General features: G+C 40.2%; 1 protein-coding gene across 1 annotated transcript in view; it reads right to left on the bottom strand.

The window, feature by feature from the left end:
• Positions 1-13,614: 13,614 nt before the first annotated feature.
• RYK (receptor-like tyrosine kinase) overlaps positions 13,615-25,609 on the bottom strand; it is a 148,195-nt gene continuing 136,200 nt past the window's right edge. Inside the window, exons 16-17 of the mRNA XM_011958223.1 lie at positions 15,728-15,864; positions 13,615-14,751 (exon numbers count right to left, since the gene is read on the bottom strand). Of these exons, the coding sequence (XP_011813613.1) occupies positions 14,640-14,751; positions 15,728-15,864 (249 nt within the window). The 3' untranslated portion in view covers positions 13,615-14,639. The remainder of the gene's footprint in view (positions 14,752-15,727; positions 15,865-25,609) is intronic.

The following is a 25,609-nucleotide window of genomic DNA, read 5'->3' as shown; positions in this document are numbered from 1 at the left end:
TTAAAGAACTTTAAGAAATGTAATTAACAGACTTAGAATATTTAAAAAGCATGTTTACAATGATTAAAGAAACAATAAATGCTATAAAAACAAAAGCGACTACTGAGATTAAAAAGATAAGTTTTAAAAGAAAACTTTTAGGAATGAAAAATATACACATTGAACTTCAAACCCAAATGCATTAAACAGTAGAAGGACAAAACTGAAAAAAATAGCTGATTAATCAGAAGGTAGGTTATAAAAAGTAAACCTAGAATGCAGCATAGAAAGTTAAAAAGAGGAAAAATATTTTTTAAAAAGAGGTTAAGAGATATGGAAGATAAAATAGGAAGGAGCAATATCAGCTTTCAAAAATACTTGTTTTCTCTCTCTTATTGTTAGGCTTTAATTAATCCAGCACTAAACTCTGATTCTAAACCCACAGCTCGACATTTTCTCTTAGACAACAGGAAGTGAATCAAATGCTAATTATAGCAATGCACTAGTTATAAAATAATATTTTCCTTAGATCTTCAAAAACAATTTCAGCGCAACTTCCTGGTATCCTGTGCTTAGATAAGACAGTGTATTTGTAACAAAGGCACTGTGTACTTTAGAATTTCACCGCAGAAAAATTTTTTTAACTTAAAAATAAATCAAGGAATCTAATTCCTGAGGTGGGAAAGAATAACAGAAGTGTCATTTGTCATGAAATCACCTTCACAGTTGTTGGTACCTCCCTTTCATGGTAGGTCAGCCAACAGTGTCAAACCTTCTTAATAACACTCTAGGTGATGTTCGTGCTGGTGAAATAGAGCAAGGAGGTGGCGATTCGTTCATGGGTTACTTCCTTAGTGGCTCATGGTCACAGGCTGCAGCCCAACCCCAGCCGGCGCCCTGTGGTCTCAGGTCTGGGTCCAGAGGTCAAGGCCATTGGGCTGCAGTTGTTGCCACCACTAGAAAAGCAACTCTGGGACTCTGGCTGGAGCATGCACATGCATAAGTGTAGGTTGAGTAAATAAACACTACAAGCCTGTGCACTGCCACGTGGACACAGCTGGGGGAAAGGCACTCCATCCGTGGGGCTGGTGTAAAAACCCCCAACACATGGCCATCTCGCCCTGTGTGTAAACATTAAGGATATGCCCATGTCTGTATTTCTTTTGGGAATGTGTGTCTTGGAAACCAACCCTGTCTCTGGCAGATCTTTCTCCAAGTCTTGAATGCATTTAGGTTTTTTCTTTGTCAGTAGGAACTCTTTGAACAACGAATTCCATATATATATATATATATATATATATATATATTTCTGAGTAAGCTGTGGTAGGATTAACTTTCTTTGGTCAGTAGAAGTACTCTCTCACTCCCAGAAATCATCGTATTTAATAAAGCCTAAGTGCTACAGGAAGTCACAAAGAAGTGGGTGGAGTGGTTCGTCTTTCCTTGGGGAGCTTACAACATAAAATAGGCAAAAAACAAAAAAACAAAACAGTCTTTTTCACATGATTTTATGCATCCACACTTGTTGAAGGAAAACGTTTCTCATGACAGTATTATGAATGTCTGAAATAAATGCTTGAGTGATATTCAGAACAGGAAAATGAAGGTAACTCTGACAGCCAGTGTAGCATGGAGGAAAATGGGGGACAGGAGGCCCAAACAGGATGTTACTGACAGCGTCTGGGAAAGGGAGTGGAGAGGGTAGGAGAGGCTGGCCCCATCAACCCTGCAGGCACTCTCAAGAGGACTGGGGGCTGGACAGAGCTTGTCAGAGAGACCCTAAGCTCTACCCCTGGATGACTCAGGAAAAACAATGCAAGGAGTAGAGGTGGCTTCCTGGGTGGCCCTGGTAGAGGGCAGGGAAGGGAGAGGATGAGTTTAGCTGAGGTGGCTGTGTGACCAGGGGGACAATGTCACGAAGAGATGTCCAGAGGTCCTGAGCCAGAGACCAGGTGTGGGGTGCTGGGGACAGAGCAGGTATCTGAGCACAGATGGAGTCACTGAGGGACAGATGTGAGGGAGAAGACTGGGAAATGAACCTTAGAAACCCCTGATATTTTGGGGAGTGGGAGAGAGGTGGAAGCCTGTGCATAAAGTGAGAAGAAGAAAAGCCCCAAGAGAGAAGTGTTGAAGGAAGAGAGGGTTTTAAACAGGGTGATGTGGTCAGCAGTCAGGAGAATGACTGAGAAAAGGTCATCGAATCTGGCAGCTGTAGTCTGCAGCCTGCAGAAGGAGCAGCTCCAGAAAGTGACAGCACTGGCCCCAGGTGAGGGGAGTGGAGGGCGGAGGGCCCTCATGGCCCCACTCACACAAAGACAAGAAGAGAGTGACCAACAATGGGAAAATCACGGTTAGAAAAGACCATAAATAGGACAAGGTCTGGGAATCCAGGGTGGAAGGGGCCAGTAGTAGTCACAGGAGGGACAGAGGGATGAGAACATTCTTCTGAAAGAGGAGCGGGCTGACTAGGAGCCCTGGATAGATTTGGAGCTGCTGACTAGAGTTGAGACAAGGCAGGGTTAAAGGGGAATGGGGGGAGGGTCAGAAAAGGAGGGTGAGAGCGAGAGGAGAGGATGAGGGGGCCAGGCAGGGTCAGAGGGTGAGGGAGAGGACAAAGATGACAGTGATGAGAGTCTGTGGGGTTGGATACCAACTGGAGAGACCACAGCACAAACTCAAGAGGGCCCCTGGCCTCACCTGCTGCTTAGAAAATGAACCTGAGGTCACGATGGGGTCAGCCCTCCTTTTTCTAGAGCCGTGGAGACCTTGAGGTCTACGAGGCAACCACCCAGCTAGTGGCGGCTTCTCTTCTGGGAACACTCCCCACAGCCCCCAACCCAGTGAATCCTTCTGGCTTCTTGGTTTGTTTCTGAGGCTTCCTCCCCTCACTCACAACTTCCAGGGTAGTGAGGTGATGTTTCCTGTGCAATTCCTCCTGGAATTCCTGCCCAGCCTCGTGGGAGTCTCTAGCTGTCCTGGAGAGACAAGCTGTGCCATTCCTGCCCACTGTGATGACCCAAACAGGCCCTTGGATCCCCCCATGATGGGATGGCTCTGACAGCTGTGAGAATAGGCTAGAGTTGGGAAGGTTGGAGGCAGCCCTATGAGGAAGGGTTGTGTGGTCCAGAGGGATGGTGATGGAGTGAAGAGAAGACGGAGATGTAGAGGCAAATTTGTAAGTAGTGGACTTAGTATGTGGTAAGAGAAAGAAAACAAGGCTGGTCTCATACCAGTGACATTGGATGTTGTCGTCTGGATGACAGGCTTCTGAATAAGAAGTGCACTAGGTGAGCGTATGACACCCGAGTGTGTTTTCTCCAAGCTGGGAAATCTCAGGGAAGAGAGTGGATGTCTGCTTTCCTGAGAGGGGATGGAAGGTGAACATGGCCATGGCCTCTGAAGGACAGGACGGAGGCATGAGAGGGGCCATTTCTCAGGTCCAGTCTCTGCAGGGACTTCCCTGAGACATTTGGAGCCAAAGTCTGAGCCCAGTTCTGTGGTGGCTTTAGGAGGCCCATCCTGGTGGGACCACCTTGGTTCCAGCCCCCCATCTCCCAACTCCTGCCCTAGAAGCAATGATAGCCATCTGGACCTGAAGGACAGGCCAGACCTTTCTCACTAACCTAAAAAAAAAATAAATCTCTTTCCCTGACCTAATATGACACAGTTTTCCACAAGAGCATTTTTTGTTTTTACCTCCGGGAAATAAAGCATTTGTTTTCCAAGAAACTGATTCTTGGATTAAAAGATTGGGCTTTGCAAAAAAAGTTTTAATAAAATGAAACTTTTCCAGTTGATGCCAGAAGTGGTTTCCTTACTCTAAGGGTGAGGCTCATTCCAGGGTGTGTGCAAAGCTGCAGTCACACCGAGACCAGAGTAGTATGAGGTTCAGAGATGCAATCTCTCACCACGCTACTGTGTCCAATGAGAAAGCCATACCCAAGGACAGATGTGATGGCCACTTGCACGAACAGATGGCCATGCATGTCCTGTTACCACACACAAACTCCAGCAGCACTCCTGTCCTAGTATAAACTTACTGTTCTGAGTAGCAAGGAGACACAGCCAACTTGCATCTCTCTAAAAACCCCTCCCACACCCAAGGGCTGGCAGGAAGATAAAGCAACGATAGGGCTGTATTCCTTTGCACCTCTGCACCCACAGGGTCATAGGCTTGGCACTGAACCCAGCTCGGGGAGCAGCTGGGTTAGCAGCCATCTCCCATTCTGTCCTGCAAGTGACATGCTAGCTATGATCCAGTGTGAAAAGATGTGATGAGTGGGGCCAATTAGATTGCCTGTCTTGGGAATTTGGTGTGAAAATAAGCACAGCAACTGCCAGGTTGCAGCAGGTATGTAGTGTATATGTAGTGGCTTAGAAAGGCTGGAACTGTTGTGATCGTTAATACTGAGTGTCAACTTGATTGGACAGAAGGACGCAAAGTATTGATCCTGGGTGTGTCTGTGAGGGTGCTGCCAAAGGAGATTAACATTTGAATCAGTGGGCTGGGAAAGGTAGACCCACGCTTAATGTGGGTGGGCACCATCTAATCAGTTGCCAGCGCGGCTAGAATATAAAGCAGGCAGAAAAAAAAAAGAAAAAAAAAAACTGTGAAAAGACTAGATGGGCCTAGCCTCCCAGCCTACATCTTCCCCCTGTGCTGGATGCTTCCTGCCCTCGAACACTGGACTCCAAGTTCTTCAGTTTTGGGACTCGGACTGGCTTTCCTTGCTTCTCAGCTTACAGACGGCCTACTGGGACCTTGTGATCATATGAGTTAACACTTAATAAACTCCCCATTTTATATACATACATACATATATATATAAAATAGGATGTATATAGCTATTAGTGCTGTCCCTCTAGAGAACCCTAATACAACTGACCATATGTAAGCTTAAGTTACAAACTACAAAGAAGCAGAGAAAGATGCCAGCTGGTAGCCAGAGAAACAAAGTGGAGACTTTAAGAGCCGAGGGATCAAGGACAGCTTTGTGGGAAGTGGGTTTTGTAGGTGAGGAGGAGATATCCAGATGGACACGAAGTGGGGTGTGGTACAAGTATATGATGAGAATAGAGTATGTGTGTAGGCAGTCTGACTGCTGTGCAGGAACACCAAACATGCTCTGTGCCTGCTTCAACTCTGGAACCTCCACCTCACCATGGTTGGTTTCCCTAACCATGGCTTCACTCCAGGTGTTGTCATCTCTCAGAACTCGGCCACCTCTGGACTTCAACCCAGATCCTACTCTAGCCACAAATGACTAATCCCATTCCAGCCACTTTCTCCCTTAGTCCCACATCTACTCTGCAGGCTTCCAGGTCCTCAATCTCCTGACCTAACTACCACGCCCAGTTGGAGCTCATGGCTGTCCACCTAAGCTACATCTCACCAATATCCTAAAACTCTCTTGCCCCACTATCCTCACACCTGTCCAGAAAAACTCCAGTCCTCCACAGCCAGTCTTCTCTTTTGTAGCAGACTATTAGCTGGCCCCTCAAATCCATTATCTTGGTCTTCCATAGTAATGGTTTTAGTTGGGAACCTGGATACCAGCCAGACTCCTTTCTCAGAGGTCCTTGCAGCCAGGTGCCTAAGTTCTTGACGATAAAATGTGAGCAAAGGTGATGTGCACAACATCTCTATTATTTGTCTAAAAGGAAATCACTTGCTTTTCACTTCTGCCCCTGCCCCTTCCCAGAAGCTGGGATGTGGCAGAGACTCAGCCTTGGCCATGCAGCCACATTAACATGGCCATGGGATCACAGAACAAGATGGAAGGGAACTGGGATCTTGAATGGTTCCGGAACATGAACCACACCACCAGCCTGGGCCACTCTCCTCCCTTTGGACTGTCATATAGGAGAAAGAACATTCATCTTATTTAATCCACTCTGTGTTACAGCCGATTCTACTGCAGCCAAATTCATGGAGAAGAATGCCATAACCAATCAGGGCAGTACCACTATAAATTCCTGTCTCCACCCTCAGCTGACCTCACTTGCACTGTTTCTGGTCAGCTCCCTTTCAGATTTCCCTTAGAAAAACCTTCACACTCTTACATACTTACAGACTCCTATCCAACACCTCTCACTCTGAACCAACAATACCGTCTCTTATGTTATTAAATGTTGACAACACCAAGTAGGCTCTCCTAACACACCTGCAATTCTTTCCTCTCATCCCAACCAGGTATCCCGTGTGTGCTCTGGTCAGACTCCCTAAATGAGAATCACAGCTCCACTATGACCTGTGCAATCTATCTCAACTTCCATTTCCTCTACTGTAAAATGGAAATTAGTAACGATTGTTGTCAAGATTAAATGAGATCATGCATGTACAGCAATCAGTACAAGGCCTGTATAGTAGGCAATGACCACCTGCTACTAACATTGCTAAAACAAATGTGACTGCATCACTGCCTGATGAAAGCCTTTTATTAAATCTCCAAAGCCTCCAGAACAAAGTCTAAAGTCCTTAATACGTTAGGCTCTCACAGCATGTCTGCCATTTACTCTTCGAATCGTCTGCCGCCCTGTGCTTTAAACACTATGCTCCGATAATACTAAACTTCCCACAAATCTATTATCAACTTCCACTCATTTGACGGGCATTTTAATATATGTCTGTCAAATGAGTGCTGGTTAGTACTCAACATTAATTTCCCTTCCTGGGGAATTCCAACTACCTCCTAAAAACATGCCAACATGAAAAAGAGCCTATTTTCAATCTCGTATCTAGGAAGTGATAGGGAATTCAGTTTCCTTATTTGTAAAATAAAACAGGTAATCCTCCTTTCATCTCTAAAATGTGATGCCCTGCTAAGGTGGCTGTGGAAAAAACTAATCTTTGTATCTACTTTAAGTCTTAATACATTGTTTAAATGCACTTGAGGTACTACACCCTGTGGAAAGGGAATGAAGTTTCTTTAAGAGGGACATAAGGACAAGAGCCAGAAGGTGAGGCTGGCAACAAAGGGACACGAAAGAATAAAAGGTCCAGAGTGGACACAGAGGAAAATGGAGAAAGCGAAGCCCCTCAGTGGGAGCCAGTCCAGGTTTCCACGAAGCCCGGCAGTGCCAAGCTCCTGTCTCTTCCTCTTCCTGCCTTCCCAGAAGAGGTGAGAAGGACCCCAAGGGAATACTTACCACAAGACAAGTCTGCTCAGCTGGCCAAGAATGCTGGTCAGGTCAAATAAAGCTGCCCCTCTCCTTTAAGCTAAGTTATCTGTGGGCCGTTCTGGGGACTGGGACAGGAGGAAGAGCAAAGGCCAGAGGGACACTGCCTAGAGATCCCAACACAAAACTTAAACACAGATTTATCAAGCACTGCACTTTCTGATAAAGAGATTATGGGTAAGTCAAACCCATTCTGGCTTGAACCACATTGGCCTAGAGGAATTTTCTCAGGATATTAATTTTAGTGTTTTTCTAGAATGAGGGCCCACAACCAATTCGTCCTAGAGTCTCCAGGACGGCATCCTGCTCTCTAAATTAGGCAGACAATGTCTAAACTGTTCTTCAGATGCCTATTAAGTAATGCTGTGACCAAATAGTATCAATTCAAAAGTCAAAAAACCTAGTATGAATGCAAATATTGTCTAAAGACATATGAAATACAGTACAATAAATCTATGTAATAGATAATTAAATAAATATTTTTTAAGCTCTTTAATTAAAGACTTTCAATGGAGACACACAGCCAATCTCTGGCTTACCTCCAAAGGCCCTAAATAGTCAGATCATGAAGATAGCAAAAAGGTACCTGGTGGTAGATACTGTATGCCAAATATTGAAGAAAACATAAATAACTTTACAAGCTCAAATCTATAAGGTGGTGGCAGCATTATGAACAGGTGGAAAACAGTGGGCCAGAGGCCAAAGTAACAGCATTCACAATGGAATACAGCAGCAGAGTTTTCTGGACAAAGACTTAGAAGGTAAAGGTAAGGTAGTAATTCCTATCAGGCTTTCGTCTCAAACAATGGCAGGACTCACCAACTTAAAACACCAAGCTGAGTGGACACTCCCTACAGTCGCTAAGACTCTTCACTATCACTGTACTTTCTCTGACAGAACTTTTGAAGCATTAAATATATTGCTGAAGGAAGCCAGATACCAGCACATTTCTGCAAAGGGGCAGACACTGCTAGCTGTTCACCAAGAGCCATCGCCCCTTCCTTACCAACAGAAGCCCAATTTTGTTCACAACGAGAACATGGCCAACTCAAAACTCAATTTCCTCCAAGGTGCATCAACTGTTGAATGATTTATATCCATACAATGGAGTATTTGTCAGTAAAAAAAAAGAACGAAGTACCGATACAAGATACAACATGAAGGAATCTGGAAAATCCTATGTTAAATGAAAGAAGCCAAACATAAAAGACCACGTTGTGTGATTCCATTTATATGAATGGTCCAGAATAGGCAAATCTATCCAAACAAAAAGTAGATTCATGGTTGCCTAGGGCTGAGGGTGACGGTGGAATTGGTAGTGACTGCTAACGGGCATGGGGTTTCTTTTTAGGGTAATAAAAATGAATTAGATTGTGGTAATGATTATACAACTCTGTGACTACACTAAAAATCACTGAGAATTATACACTTTAAATGGGTGATACTAGAATTATATCTCAATAAAGCTGTCTTCAAAAAATAACAAAATCTAATTTTCTGGCATACCTACTACATGAAGTGCTCACGTGCGTTCAGAATATTAAGTTGCTGGTGGAAGCATACTACAGGAAGTTAGTAGTTTCCTGACAAAAAGGACTCAGCTAACTAACTTATGCCTCTTGTTTTTTGCCCTTGCTCATCTTCCTATCTGGAGCAAGCTCTAGGCCCCTGGGGTCCCTAAGAGCCACAGCATGCTACAGATAGCAGAGCAGCAAAACAGGAGGAGACTGGCAATGGATGACACCCTGGGATCACTGCATTAGCCTTGGTTTCTCTCTCTCTGCAGCTGTTACGGGAGAAAAATAGACCTGCATTTGGTTAAGTGATTATGGTTGAATTTTTCCATTATTTGCTGCTAAGTGCTATCCCTAATGATACAAGCCTATCTAATATCAGCCTATGCTTATTCTCAGAACCAAGAAGGCAAAAAGCAAAAAAAGACACAGAAAGATGTAAAAAAGTTTATTGCAAATGTAAACTTAAGGCACCATAGAGTTAACCTCTTTAAGGGTAAACAGTTATTTTCAAATTATTTTTTTCCCAGTTGTAATATATCCCCAGAGGAGTGCTCACCCTTCTAAAGACAAATCATTAAAATGTGCTTTAGTGTTGAAAGACTGAGAAACCAAGTATGAACAAACGATGTATTTGTTCAAAGAGAATAATGCTGAACATCATCAATCCCTCTTTTTTTTTAAGTAAGTTTTTACCAGTATAACAAGAACATCTGGTCTTTGAAAAATTAGGAGACATCTCCCATTAAACCCTACAGACTTGGTTAGCCTTAATTTCTTAAAGAACAGCGCTGTCAGGGAGAAAGCAGAGGCTCACCCACACAGTTCACTTACATATAAAATGTATGTTGTCAATATACTTATGCAGGATGTTTGTGTGTCCCAGAGAATTAAGTCCAATATTATCTTGAAATATTAAAGGCAAAAATGAAGGTAGAAAAAAATTATTAATTTAACAAGCAAGTATTTACATTTTTATTTTCTAGACCCATAAATTAAATCATCTCTTTTCTACTGTATGAGTTGGGGATGAGACGCATGGAAGAATAACACCTGGAAAACAATCTTCCACTAAAATCAATGAATTACTTGACTTGGAATAATTATTGTCAAACTCCAAAAAAAGTTGACCTGTGGGAGTATGAAACAGAATTTACATCAGGCTTATTATTCTGGTGACCAAAGAAAAAGCAGGTAGAATGAAGTAAAAAGGTGGTAGCTGGGGGCAGTGGGAGTGGACTTAAGCCAGTTTGGGGATAGGATACAGATGGTCTTTCCTACCAACCTGTCTCTTTTTATTTCAAACTTTATCAGTTTATGCTGCATCAAACTTGAACTCTTCAAATATGAGATAATGCTTTTAAGGAATTAGAAGACTTCCTTTCTGTTTAAGCCTCTGTAATTGCTCTCCTGTGCAAAATATAGGTATCTTCACTTGTTCATTCATTAAATATTCACCCCTACCATGTACTGAGCACACCACTAAAGCAATGGAGATTCAGATCTGAATAAAACACAAGTTCCTATCCTCAAGGAACTCACAGCCAAGCAGTGAAAAATAAACCTCCATCTTACCTTTGTTAAAGTTCAAACCCAGGGAAAAAGGCTGAAAAGCAACCATGAAGCCTGGTGGAGAGCAGTAAGGTGTGAGAGGCACCTTCTTGGTCCCCGGGCCCCAGCAGCGGGCATGTGGGGGGTGCGGGGAGCACGTCATTCTCGGAGAAGGGGAAGGAGCATGCAGAGCGGTGGGAGGCACTCAGGCCCGAAGTGGGGAGCAGGAGAAACGGCAGAGCTGAGTGGATACTCCGCCTAGGTCTGAAGTCTACTCTGAAGGCTCCAAGCAAGCAGGGACAGCGGTTCAGTTTTAGAAAGTGTTACCTGGGCAGTTGATGGCTGGAGGGGTTCAAGGCCAAGGCCAGGGAAGCAGCTATGGGGCAATCTGGACAAGGAAACATGACAGCTGCAAGCACAATGAGGGTGCCAGTCTGAAGTCCCAGGAAAGCCCCTCAACAGAGGCAGGCTGTTGGGTAATGGGACCGTGAGAGTTTTGTGTACCACCTCCCTTACCTTACCTCCCTCACATTTCTCCCCCAGTAAACACACAACCCTTACACAACAAAAGGGCTGGAGGCCAGAGTGAAAGTCTTTCATGCTTGTGGACCAAATGGCAAGGAAGAGCAGTGGCCCATACCCCAGAGGATTTTTCTCCCTCTACTGGATGATTCCCATGAGCCCGTGAAACATTTTCTGGCACTGTACCTTCATCTGGAAAACACTCTTGTCCCTGTCCCTCTTCTCCCAAAACCCCCCTTTCATCTCCTCTAGTTATTGCTCCATTTCCCTTCACAGCAGGGCTGACGATAGTAGGCCGTTACGTACCCACCTGTGTACACACTCGACTTGCTCCAGTCCCCATGCTCCTGCCAGTTAACTTCATATTGCCAAATCTGATGGAGGCGTCTCCATTTTGAAAGACGACCTTACTTGGGCTCCTGCAACTCCTCATTTTCACTTTTTTGTCGTTGCTTTTATCAATCACAGTGGCTTCTCAGTCTCTGTTATCTCTTCTTCCTTCACTAGATGGAACTGAAGGTTAGAGTGCTCAAGACTCAGTCCTAGGATCTCCTCTCCATCTATACACTCTCTCCCTAGCAACTCCATCCAGTACCATGGCTTTAAAAATAGTCTATATGCTATACTCCTACATTCGTATGTTCAGTGAGACCTTCCCTGAGCTGCAGACTCTCATCGGTCAATCAAAAATCTCCATAGAGATGATCAACCGGCATCTCAAACACAGTCTACACCAAATTATGGATTTATCTGGCCAATGCAAAATCCAGTTTCTCCTAGACTTTTCCCCATCTCAGTATATAGCCTGGCCATAAAACCAGATGCTCAAGCCCCAAACCAATTAGTCATTCCTGACCTCCCCGTTTCCTTCTTCACCCCACCGTCAACATCCAACGGATCCAGGTCCTGGTGTATCTTCAAAACGTATCTCCAATCTGCCCCTTCTCTCTGTATGTCCTCACTGCTCAAAGGGTCCAAACCACTATCTTTACTTTCCTGAATTACACAATAGCTTCCTAAAGGGTCTCGTTACTTCTTCCTTTGAATTCTCACAATCCAATCTTCACAGAGGAGCTGGCACAACCTTTTCAGAATGACAAATCAGATCACATTGCTACTTATTTGAAAAATCCTCAAATGAATACCCATTGTATTCAGCAAAAAATATAAACTGTATACCAAAAAATGTAAACTGTATACCACAGTTTACAAAGACCTGTTTCTTTGTACCACTCCCTTCACTAACTACATTGTAGCCACGCTAGCTACCTTTCTCTTTTTCTAACAGCAGCAGCTAGAGAATGAATGGGAAGGGCTGAGATTGGAGGCCAGCTTGCTTCTGCTTTAAGGCTTCTGCAATTATGTGCCTTCTGCCTCTGTGTTCTCATGGCTGGCTGCTTCTTGCCATTCAGATCACAATTCAAATGCCACCTGCTTAGAGAAGCTTGGCTAATTATGACATCTGAAGTTACACTCTCTAATATCACTCTATTATTTCTATCATAGCACTTACCAAAATCTTATTTATGTTCATTACCTGCTTTTCCTAACTAGAATGCAAAATCTAGAAAGGGAAGAACCTCATCTATCTTGTTCCCTGCATTATCCCGACAGTCAGGATACAGTGGGTGCTCAATAAATACACACTGAATGAGCAACCTAATCCTCCTTCTATCAAAAAAAAAAAAAAAAAATTCTTACAACAGGAGGATTACAAGAAAGAACAGAATAGAATGCACTTCTAGGTCACCAGAGCCAGCTTATAATATCACAACAGTGCTCTGTCAATTTGCTTCTTTTCCACAAAAATTATGTTTTCTGCAAAATCAGTAAAATGTAAAACTTCAGTAACATTCACAATCTACAACAAAACTACTGGAAGAAGATGAGTCAGGGAAATCTTATAACTGCTCTTCCCTTCCCATGTCAAAGACTCCAAGTAGCTCAAGAAAAATCTACAATAAAAATACACACATAAAATAGAAGTGCTCACAAACACAAAAAGATAAGGTTACAAGCACCACACCATCCACCAAACTGAGGACATTTCTTACTATCTGTTAATTGAGGATACAAGTCAAGTGTCAGTACTTTTTTTTTTTTTTAAATAGATCATGTACATGTTAATAAACTGTGATTTTTAAACAATGCACTCACTTGAACACAAAATAAGACTGCCCTGAATACTGCAAGGGACACTTGAGCTGAACCACTCCACGTGGAAAATACACAGTAAGTGCTATAAATGTTGACTGAACGCCTTCTGAGAATGCAGGTTATGAATGAAAATATAATTTACAAATGGTTCAAAGGGACTTTTTAAAAAACAGTTCTCCAGGGACTGGCTTCATATGAGTATTTCATAAAACCAAAGAACTGTTAACAAATGTACACAGAAAATCATGCCCTTAGCTTACCTGTGGAAAACCAGGCACTGTGTGAGCTATCTTTCCAGGTGTGTTGCTGATTCCTAAAGCTTTTTTAAAAACAGCGAAAGCCTCCAACTGCTGCACATTCTTCTCCCTCATATATCTGTGAAGATGGGAGTAGTGGCAGTACCTGCAGGCCTAGCTATTTAGGAGGCCCATTCAACTCTGCTTTAGGCCAACTAAAACTGAGCATAAATACATACATACCCCTTACTTGCTGGTTCTGGAGAAATGTTTCAGTGTTTTAATACGTCCTTGTAACATTAATTCCAACTTTTTACTAGAACCTGGAGACTGAGCCAGCTGTAACTGTGTTAGGGCTTTAGAACTTGACTGAAACATCATGAAATAAAACACACATGTCCAGCTGTTGAATGTTCAAAGACTGACCAGACGCAATAACCAATCATTCATTATGAAAAATAATTTCAATACTGTCATAATATAAAACAAATCCTTTAATTTTTCAAGTGTTTAAAAAAACAATTTTATACTTAAGCCAGCCTTGAAGATAAGCACAAAATTTACCAGTTTACATTTTTTAAAAAAAAAAAAAAGAATGACAACTCAAGCACCCACTCTGTGCATAGCACTATTCTAGGTGCAATAAAAGGGAATTTTAACCTTAGAAATATGAGTTCACTTTCTGGAATTGTATTATCTCCTTTTCCAGAGAGTAAAAATAAATAAAATCACCATTGTTTACTACAGATCTGCCCCAAACCACTTCTGGTTCACAGAAAGGCTAATTTCTGCCAAATTAAAGATATAATGAACTCAGTTCCTGCTTTCCCAAAAAATACGAAAGCAGAATTCCTTTTCACTGAAAAAAATAAACAGTTTTCCATGCAAGGGCAGTTTGCTTCTATTAAGTATTTAAAAAAATCGCTTTTTTCCTCTAGCTTTTCTTTAAATTTTCTTCCCCTAATACTGCCTTTTCTTGTACAAGGCAAACCAGGTATCTTTTAATGCTGTTTCTCCTTTCCTAAGAAAATCATTGCATTTTGAAGACAAACCATTTCCCAGAGTAGTGACAAAAAATAATGTTAAAAAAACTTTAAAGGTGAGTCACTTACATCACCTTGATGAAGTAAAAAAATAAAAAGCAGTTGGCACTAAGATAGCTAATTCCAAATATCTGTGTCTAAACAATTTTAAAAACTGTTTATTTATTTTGTAAGACTGTACCCCTAGTCCAAAGTAACTATGTTTTAAAAAATTTTGGCCAAAAAATTTACAAAAACCCTTTCAGTTCAACCTAATAAAAGTGATTATCTAGAAAATATGCCACATTATTAAGTCTGTCTTAAAAAGTTCAGATTCTAAAGCATTCCTAAGGCACGGTGTTCTGGAAGACGAATGTGCTTCTGTTGGCGTTGTGTTAGATATGAAGCATCCATGACAGGCTTCAAGTGAGCCGCAACAGGCACCTTCCTCCTGATGCTGTGGGACTGGGAGAGAAGAGTCAGACGTAGGCCCCCAGGGCTGCGTGAAACTCTGTTAGGCACTGTACCAGCTGCTGAAACTTGGGCCTCTCCTCTGGATCTAAGGCCCAGCAACAGGCCATCACAGCAAATCTGCAGAGTGACAAAAATGAAAATTTGGACTAGTAAGGATACAGTATTCCTAAACTTTTGGTCAGTTTGATGCCAGTTATGCTGCCTGTCTAAAGGTGGGTATGGAGAGGATGATATATTAAAAACGGATTCATTTTACTATCTGTTGGCAGTTCTAGAAAGAAGCTAAAAGAAATTATTTGGATTACATGTGTGAATTTCAATTCTTCATGACAGCATATTAAAATATTTCAGCAAATACAGAGAGTTCATGTAAAAACCTAAAACACAGTCAAAAAAGAACAACCTGTGTTTTCCTGTAAATTAAGAAAAAGAACTTGGAGGAAGAGAAAGTTTTATCTAAGTTCTATGAACCCTGGATCTAGAGTAAAATCAGTACAAAAGCTGCCACCTTGTCATGGTGCAGAAACCTTCAGGGAGTTCTGGAACTGAGAACATACTCATCTGTACAATCAATCACCCTGAAGAGCCTCCTGTTTATCCCATCCTCATTACATGGCAAGATAAGCTACATGATAGAAGCAGGAAAACAGAAAGCAACTATTTTGCTTACTAGTCCAGATCATCTTCCCTGTATCAGCTGATACTAACTGGCAAGGCAAAATGACAATGAGAAAGGTTTTATAACTACTATGTCCTTTATAATTACTTTATAGCTACAAAAGTCAGGTACTCACTCTGTATAGAATAACTGACATAGTATTCAATTTTCTTAGTACGCCCTCTCAGACTAATTTATAGTGCTTAGATTATGCACTATAAAATAAAATGCAAGGCATTCTAATACCAAATGCATGAAAGAGTGAACGAATCTCCCTGACTTTGTGGTTCTTTATAAGAGTCTAATTTAAATCCAAAGAGTCATTATTCTCAAAAGGGAAGGCTCTACGTGAATATGGAAACCTGCTCTTTTCCCTTTATTCCAATATAGTAAATTGAATAAAACTCATGCCTTCAAGCTCAAAAAAAAACTCACAATTCATCAGGACAGTTGATTGGCTGGGCTATCCGGTAACCATCTTTCAGGTATGCGGCCATCTCGAAGGGGTCAATGTCTACGTAGGGCGTCTGGCCCAGAGTCATGAGTTCCCACAGCGTCACTCCAAAGGCCCACTAGGAAAGGAGCAGGAGCACAATGAGGGGACATTTAAAACAACGGTCAGGGGGCCAGTGCCCACAGCCAGCTACAGTACAAAAAACAGCAGCTCAACTCATGCTTCGGAAAAGCGAAATGTTATTTACAAAAAGAAGTCTATCATACACAGTTAGTTTCCCTTGCTAAGATAAAAAAGAGTGCATCCAATATTAATATTACAAATTCTAAGTAATTAGATCCATTGGAAGTAATAGTTTACTGCTGATTACAAGTTATGTATTATGAATTATGTCTAAGATTCTTCTAATATGAGAATTTGTAACTGTAAATACTATAGCTAGTCTGCATGACTGAGAAGTGGAAAATGAACAGAATTTTAGTCTAATTAAAGGGAAGAGCATCCTAAGTGAAACGTGCAAATGAGGGAAAATATAAGAAGGCATGGATTTTTACTGTATTTAAAGTTTTAAATTAAAGGATTAAAATAACTTCCAACCTTGCTTGAGTAAGCGATCAGATTTATTTAAAATCAACATGTAAATACAGAAAGGAACAGGAACAGTAAACACTGCCAACAGTGTCCACTCATGGTCTGTTTGGAGTTCCCCATCTTGGCCAATTCCTGGCTGTACTCAGCTCCTGGAGAGCATGCAGGGGGCGGGGGCAGGCAACATGTCTACACAGAGCTGCTGCCACATGGCTGGGAAGGACTCAGATCTGGTACATCCACTGATCTGCCACCAAGTGTGAACCCTGAGGTCAGAACAACTGAACTTGGATGAGGAGGGGGATACCTGTGTACTGTAGTATCAGGTTTACAAGTACCTACAAGTTCGAGGCATTTTGCATCCTTCAATACATTTAATTTCCTCAATAAACCTGTGAGAATCATTGGTAGCTCAATTTTACAGGTGAGAAAACTGAGGCTCAAAGAAATAGCTTGCCCCAAAATACATACTTTAATGAGTAAAAGAGAAAAAAGTGAAAAAAAGAAAAGGAAAAAAGAAAAATACCAAACACAAGTCAAATACCAGTCTGTTTATAAAATCTAAGCATGTCGCATTAAATTTTAGGTTATTATTTTTCAATAGTAACAAAATCCCAAAATACTTTGTAAAATACATAGATTTTTTAAAAAGCCTTATAATAGTGAACAACAGCTACATTTTCCCCCAGAATCTATGCAAACAAGAAAACAATGAAATGACATATTTTAAAATACTTTAGGGCTAGGCACAGTGGCTCACACCTGTAATCCCAGCACTTTGGGAGGATCACCTGAGGTCGGGAGTTCAAGACCAGCCATGACCAACATGGAGAAACCCCATCTCTACTAAAAATATAAAATTATCTGGGCGTGGTGGCACATGCCTGTAATCCCCGCTACTCAGGAGGCCGAGGCAGAAGAATTGCTTAAACCCAGAAGGCGGAGGTTGTGGTGAGCCGAGATTGCACCACTGCACTCCAGCCTGGGCAACAAAGTGAGACTCTGTCTCAAAGAAAGAAAAAGAAAACATTAAAAACTGTCATAGAAAGCTCTATATAGAACCAAAATATACTTCAACAATGAAGATAAAATACAGTTTTTCAGACAAATAAAAGCAGAGAGACTATGTTTCCAGCAGACTTGTAAGATGTATGAAAGCGGTTCTTCATGTGGAAAGAAAATATACCACGTGGAAATCTGAGTCAACACAAAGAATAAAGAGTGCTGAAAATATATTAGTAACAACTGAACATATTCTCGTATGTTAAAATTTCCTTGAGAGACTATTTAAAGGAAAAACAGCCAACAATATATTGTGGGGTTAATAATATACAGAGAAGTAAAAGGTATGCCCACAAACAGTTTGAAGACTGGAAGGGGATGAATGGACTACACTATATTAAACATGAAATGATATAGTATTTTTGGAAAATAGAAGGTTTACATTGTAAAGCCTAGAGTAGGTTTTTTAACCTCAGCACTACTGATATTGTGGGCTGGAGGATTCTTTGCTGTGGGTAGCTGTCCTGTGCATTGTAGGATGTGTGGCATTCTCCCTGGGCGGAGCCATTAGAGACAGTAGCACATTCTCCAAGCTGTGACAACCCAAAATGCCTCCAGACATAGCCAAACGTCCCTTGGCACAGACAAATGCCCTTAACCAGAGCAAAACTGTCCCAGTTAGGAACCACTGTGTTAGACTGAACAACAACAAAAAATTTTAAGTATCAGAAATAAAGGAGGGAACACCATCCTTTAGGACATCAAAAAATACTATGAACAATCCAATTTTATGCCAATAAATTCAGTAACTTAAATGAAATAAACAAATTTCTTAAAATACAAATTACCAAAACACACAGGAATAAACAGAACATCTGTATAGCCCTATATCTATTAAAGATACTGAATTCACAATTCAAAACTTTTCCACAAAGAAAATTCAACATTGTTTGGTGAATTCTATCAAACTTGAAAGAAAATACAAATCTGTATTAGTTTCCTAGGGCTTCCATAATAACATACTACAAACAAGTAGCTTAAACAACAGAAATGTATTGTCCCACTGCTCTGATAGCTAGAAGTCCAAATCCATGTGTCAGCCGGGCTGTGCTTCCCCGGAAACCTGGAGGGGGAATCTTCCCTTGCCTATTCGCAGCTTCCTGTGCTTGCCGGCAGCCCCTGGTGTGCCTTACTTTGCAGCTGCAGCCCTGCGGTCCCTGCCTCTATCTTCACATGACATTTTCTCCTCATGTGTTTGTCTCTTGTCTTAGGGGGGATTAGAGGTCATCCTAATTTGAGTATGACCTCATCTTAACATTACATCTGCAATGACCCTATTTCCAAATAAGGTCACATTCTGAGGTACTAGGGATTAGGGCTTCAACCAATTTTTTTTTTTTTTGGCGGAGAGGCAGGACACAATTCAACCCATTCATTACACACCCAATCCTACATAAACTTTCAGAACACAGAGGAAGGAGTATATCTCAATCACTCTGATGGCAGCATTACCCTAAATACCAAAACCAGGGGTCCAGCCTTTTGGAAACTATTATCTTTTTCATTAACAGTGATCATTAACACGGAGCAAAGCTCAGCCTTGAAGTCTATGCTCTGGGAGGAGGAGGGGGCAGAGGACAGATGAAGAAGTGTGTATAGTTTCAAAATCTCCACAGAGTCTTGGAGGCTACTAAAATTTCCCTTACACCTACTGAGACATTCTATTCTGCTTAAAAATGGAAAAATGATTTCAAATTAATAAAAGTTAAAGGACGGTGCCTGCTCACATCTAGTTATTTGTCTATCTTTAAAACCTTACTCTATATGAAACTTTTTTCTGAGAAGTAACAAGATCTATGTGAAATCTTAATACTGACAGTCATTAGTAAATGTAATGCTTTATTTTTAAAATCGTGTCCAATTTCCATAGAGAAGGTAGTTCCCTGCACAGATGGAACAGAGCCCAAAGAAATGAAACTGGTCGGAAGGGTGCTCCCATCCCTTCCTCCTGAGATGAAATGATCCATTCAAACTAGATTTTGGAAGAAGAAACTATGGGAATTGGTGACAAGTGCATCTTGACCCTTTGTACACCGGGAATAACCCCATCCACTGAGATTATAACACCTTCTGACTATAAGGGACTTTGATAGTAACGTTGGTGGTATTTGAGATCTGGAGTTGAATGTAAGTATCACAGCAGCAATGTATACAAGCTTTCAAAAATTACTCCCTTCCCACTGTTTTGTTCACATTATTACTGCCTAACATTTACCTAAGGTTTTTATATTACAACTACGACACTAAAGGACGCCATCGAAAAGAACAGTTAAGCCAAAGGGAACAATGCTGTTTCATTTCCTTAAAAACTAACAAAAGTGATTAATTACCTGTTGGCAAACCAACCCTTAAAAAAATAATCAAGACAAAATGGCACAGAGATGATTTGTGGAAAACTTGCTCTCTGAAGTCTTCTGATAACTGAACCATTTAAACTTTAGACAGACTTATTCTATAATTTCCTTCTGTTTGACGTCGGTGGAAAGGGGGCAATAAGAAGGTCATGCTGTTCTTTCCAGAGTTTTATGAAAGGCTGTGGCTACCTCCATTTAAAGAACATAGAGAATTACAATGTTATTCTATTCATCTTATTCCTCTCCCCAGAACATGTGTTATTTTATAGCTTCCATATATAAGATGTAAAATAGTTTTTCCACTAAAATATATATGAATATGACTTGTCAAATATTATATAAGTAAAATTCCTTTTTTCTTTTAGTGCAGCATTAACTAAAGATGGGGCTACTGAATTAAGACATTTCCAGTCATTACTTCAGGAACTTACAGTGCAAGGCTCACTTCAGTGAACTATAAACTGAAAAGAAAATAATTCCATTCAATTGTAAATTAGCTTATCTGACCACAGTGGAAGTATCATCAGGTGTTCCATGGCTAGGCCTTTCTGTTCATATTAGAAACCTTATATCTCTTTCTCATATGAAGACATGGCTGCAGATTACCGAAGTGCAATTAAATGAATCTGGGTTAAGTGTTTTATAAGAAGGGGAAGAATTATCTGGGGTGCTTGCTAAAAAGTACAGTTCCCCAGTCCTATCTCAATAATTCTGAAGCCTGGATCACATTATTTAATTATTTATTTGTATTTTTAGCAGAAATCGGGTTTCACCATGTTGGCCAGGCTGGTCTCGAACTCCTGGTTTCAAGTGATCCACCCGCCGTGGCCTCGCAAAGTGCTGGAACTATAGGCATGAGCCACTATGACAGGCCTGGATCACATCACTTTAAACAAAAGTCCTTGGTGGGTCTTAAGAATGGGCAAATTTAGCAAGTACTCTTAGATATGTTAGCAGCAGTGATCAGACAGCAACGACAGTTTTCATTTATTTTTATTGTAGTACAGCTGACACACAAGAAACTGCACATAAAGTATTCAACTGGATAAATTCTGACATACGTAAACACTCCTGAAACCACTGCCACAACCAAGATAAGGAGCATATCTATCACCTCCGAAAGATTCTGTTTTGATCCTTTCCCCTCACCCCTCCCTACCACCAGCACTACCATCCCCAAGTACCCACTAATCTACTTTCTGTCACTATATAGTTGGCATTTTCTAGAATTATATAAATAGAATTATTCAAGCTGTATACTGTTTTCCTAGCTTCTTTTACTCAGAATAATGATTCTGCGATTCATCCATGATATAGCATGTACCAACAGTTCATTCCTTTTTATTCTGTAGTATAGCTCATTATATGAATACTGCAGTTTACCCATTTACCTGTTGATAAGCATTTGAATTATGTTCAGAGTTAGCTATTAAAAATAAAGCTGCTATGAATATCTGTGTACAGTGTTGGTAAGAACACGTCTTCACCTCTCTAAGAGCAAAATGACTGAATATGGTACATATATATTAATATTAAGAAATTGCCAAACTGTTTTCCAAAGTGACTATCCCATTTTACATTCCTGCCAGCAGTGTAAAGGAGCTCTTGTTCTTTCATATCCTTGTCAATATTTGGTATGGTCAGACTTTTCAATTTTAGCCAAACCGACAGTATCTTACTGTGGTTAAATTTTGCATTTCCCTAATGAATGACTAATAATGTTGATAATATTTTTCAAACTTGGAGAGACTATCTTAATATTGAGTTTTCTGACCAAGGCAAAAACGGTGTACCTCTCCTACTGTGTATGTATTCTTTCATTTCTCTCAGCAATGTATTGTACAGCTCTTTCACATTTTTTGTCAGATTTATTCCTGAGAATTTCATATTTTTGACGTTCTTATAAACGTTCTTAAAACTTTAATTTCTTATTTTTCATTAAGTGTTTAAAAATACAATTTATTTTTGTACATTGATCTTGCAATCTTTCTAAACTCACTTATTAGTTTTAGTAGCGTTTTTGTATATCATACTGAATGTTCTACATAAATGATCATACTATTCTGCAAATAGTTACTTTCTTCTATCCACTCTTTTCTTCCCTTAGTGCACTGGCTATAACCTCAAGGACAGTGCTGAGTAACAGAAGTGATAATAGTGGGCAACTTTGTCTTGTTCCTGATATTAAACAAAAAGAATTCAGCCTTTCACCACTAAATATGTTAGCTATAGGTTTTTCTGTAGATGCCCTTTACCAGGTCTAGAGCAGATGTCCAGAAGTATATGCCTCCTCTTAGATGCCTCTTCAGGTCTGGTGCGTCCCAATTGCCAAAAAAGGACCTCAGTGCCTCTGGGGTGGGGCCCTGGCAAAGAGCCACTGAGGTGCCTTCCCACCTAGCTGAGAGATGATGTTCCCACCCCAAGAGGCCTGAAAAGCAGAGTACTAAGCCAAAGAGAATTATTCTTGAGTCCTAAGGTTTAATATTGCTTGTTCGATTAGGTTTTCAACTTATTTTAGACGCATTCCTCCTTTCTTCTTTCCTATTTCTTCCCTTTGGAATGAGTATGTCTACCCATTACTTGTCCCACCACTGTATTTTTGAAGCACATAACTTGTTTGCTTTTATAGGTTCAGAGCTAGAGAATAATTTGCCTTAGCATAAACTGTACCTTGAGGTTCATCCATATCGGATTTAGATGATATTTAAATGACACTTTGGACTTAAGACGTTAGAGCTGATGCTAGAATAAGTTAAGACTTTTAGGCCTATTGGGATGGAATGAATGTATTTTGCATGTGAGAATGACATACATTTTGGAAGGCCAGTGGCAGAATGTGGTGGACTGAATGTCTGTGTCCCTGCCACCATTCATATGCTGAAACCTTAACCCCCAAGTGATGGTATTAGGAGTTGGCGCCTTTGGGAGACGGTCAGGTCATGAGAGTGCAGCCCTCATAAATGGGATTGGTACTCTTATAAAAGAGACCACCAGAGAGCTCCCTCACCACTTATGCCACATGAGGACCCAAAGAGAGGATAGACATTTATGAACCAGGAAAGAGGCTCTCAACAGACACCAAACCTGCTGGCACCTTAATTTTGGACTTTCCTAGACTCTAGAATTATGAGAATTCAGTGTTTGTTATTTAAGTTATCCAGTCTACAGCAGTTTGGTATAGTGGCCCCAATACACTAAGACACCAATTCAACTTCAAACATCAGCGATCTTTAAGCAGTGTTATATATGATTGAAAAGTGACTACTTCTGCTATGAACCTGCCCTACGATCTGTGATTAGGAAAGACAGAGGAGCCAATATTGGATGCTAACCAGGCCATTACACGCATCTGTTATTTATGGCCCTTTTTGCCACTGCATCAGATGCACAGACATTACTCCATCAGAACACTGGGGCTATCTGAAGGGAATATTAAACAGAATAAGAACAGGTCTCTTTAAAGGAATGTAAAGAGTTGTTTACAAGATTTTATCGGTAAATCATCCTGAGGGAGAGCCAACGACAGAAAACATACCCAGGCCAACTACTTGATCACAGGACAGCAAGTGCTCACTTCTGAAAATACAGCAACTCTTCCTAAAGTAAATCCATTTATTCCTCATTCTAAGGAAATATTAGGATGAATAAAACAATACCATTAAATAAAACTAAATATCTTATCGTTAATATTAAATTTAAAATTTTTATTTCTTCAAGTCTGAAATAATCCTTGCACCTCTAGATTCTTCCTGTCTTTAATATTTATTCCTCTTAATATGAACTTAATACTTAAATAATTGTTCCAAGATTATTGTATATAAAATCAGCAACTATAAAGGAAACAAATATTAGGAATCTATGCCTTACTCTAAAATTAATAATGAATAAAGTTTTCTATACTTTAAAAAATAATAAGCATCCTCCATAACTCTAGCTTTCTCTTTGATACCACAGTAGTTCAGCAGACTACTCTTCATGGGTATATTATAAACGTCAGACTCTCCCGCTCAGGTCTGCTCAGGATACAACAAGCACTGGGCTCCCTCCTCAGCACTGGGCAAATAGGGAGTTAAAGAGTCATATGTAGCAATGTGCTGCAGATGCAGTCTCTGGATAACTTCAGATTTCCCTTTATTTTCTAGGTAATCATTAACATTCACAAAATAAATTATGTAAAGGCACAAGCAACACATTTTGATGTGTCCTATCCCCTAAAAACTGTTCAAATACCTTTAAAAGGATCTCTTCATTGCCATAAACCATGCTGACAACATTTGGCATGGAAGTTATTCCCTGGACTTGTTTTTCTTAAGAAAATGCTTCTTAAACACAATGTAATACTATAAAGACAAGAAAACCAATAAGAAAGAAATTCATAACTGCAGACTCCTGATTACATTTAGTAATCTTCTAATAGAAGGTAGTTCTTAAGAGCAGAATTACGTTAGCTACTATAATTAGCTAAATAATTCAAAGAACATGTAAATCAAGAGCTCTATTTTCAAAAAAAGGAAAAGAAAGTCACATAAAAAAATTTATGGTGGTATCCACATCTGATGAAAACAATAAAAACAATATCCAGAAATTCTTAAGAATGCCTACAATGATATCATATCTTAGAATAATATTAGACATTTATAACTAGTCAAATCTTGATGTGCATAGTTCTTCAGCTCAACAGTTAAAAGTTGATGTTAACATAAGAATCTGGACATACTGAAATACTGAATCCTTCCAGTAGAAATTCTGAAAACGCAACCTAGAGATGCAATGTATTATTTTTATGATGGAAAACATTAATGTATTTCTAAATAAATCATGTAGAATTTTTAATTATAAAGAAATGCAAAAATGTTAAGGATGTCTTAAAGGACAGAGAAAATGTTCCCTCCAAGGCAGCAGTATCATTTGTTGGGCGCTACATTTACATCTAAAAATATGTATTTCACATGTGTATAGACTCTGGTGGAAGTGTCCAAAAATAGAATATTAAATGTAACTTTTAAGCCCCCAACTTCACCCATAAAGAAAAAGTGGTAACAGAACATAATGACTGTGTGTACGCATTTCCAACCCAAATGTTAAAAAGCAATCTTCAACATGTGCACTTTAAAATATTTTAAGAATTAAAAAAAATTAAATCCCAAAAAACTAAAAGGCAGGATTTTGACATGAATAGTCACATCATAGTCATGGAAAACAGAAGGGTGTTCCCAGTCCTTTCAATTCCAATTATCTAAAGCAAAGGCGATACATACATACGTGTGTGTGGGATTGTATATACACACATACATATATATGGAAACAAATTTATAATAATCTAAAAAAGAAAAATGTGAGCATTTTCTAGGAGTTAATCGTGTTAAATGCAAATCAAAGGATATTTTAACATCACATGCTAAGTATAGCTCAGAAAATTTGGGTCACACAGCTATTTCAAGTAAGTTTATGCCAAAACACACTGAAAGTAATAATGACGTTAAAGTAATTCTCCTGTTGAGGTGCCTCTTGCAGAGGCAGCTAGCGTGAGGCTGGGGAATCGCTAAGCTACGTGTCATGCCCTGTGCTGCCCAGACTCGTGAACAATTGAGTCAGGGTGGCTAAAATCTACTCCAGAAAACCAAAAGGCAAGATGTTTGCTTATGCCTTCTTTGTGCAGGCATGCAGAGAACCTAAGAAGAAAAACCCAGAGATCCCTGTCAATTTTGCAAAATTGACCAAAAAGTACACTGAGAAGTAGAAGACAATGTCTAGGAAAGAGAAGTCTAAATCTGATGAAATGGCAAAAGCGGATTAAACATGCTATGATTCAGAAATGAAGGATTACGGACCATCTAAGGGAGGCAAAACAAAAAAATA

This window comes from Colobus angolensis, unplaced genomic scaffold (genome assembly GCF_000951035.1).
Source record: "Colobus angolensis palliatus isolate OR3802 unplaced genomic scaffold, Cang.pa_1.0 Scaffold46, whole genome shotgun sequence".
Taxonomy (NCBI): domain Eukaryota; kingdom Metazoa; phylum Chordata; class Mammalia; order Primates; family Cercopithecidae; genus Colobus; species Colobus angolensis.
Note: the sequence above shows the minus strand (reverse complement) of the source record. Positions and strands in the feature narration are given on the sequence as shown.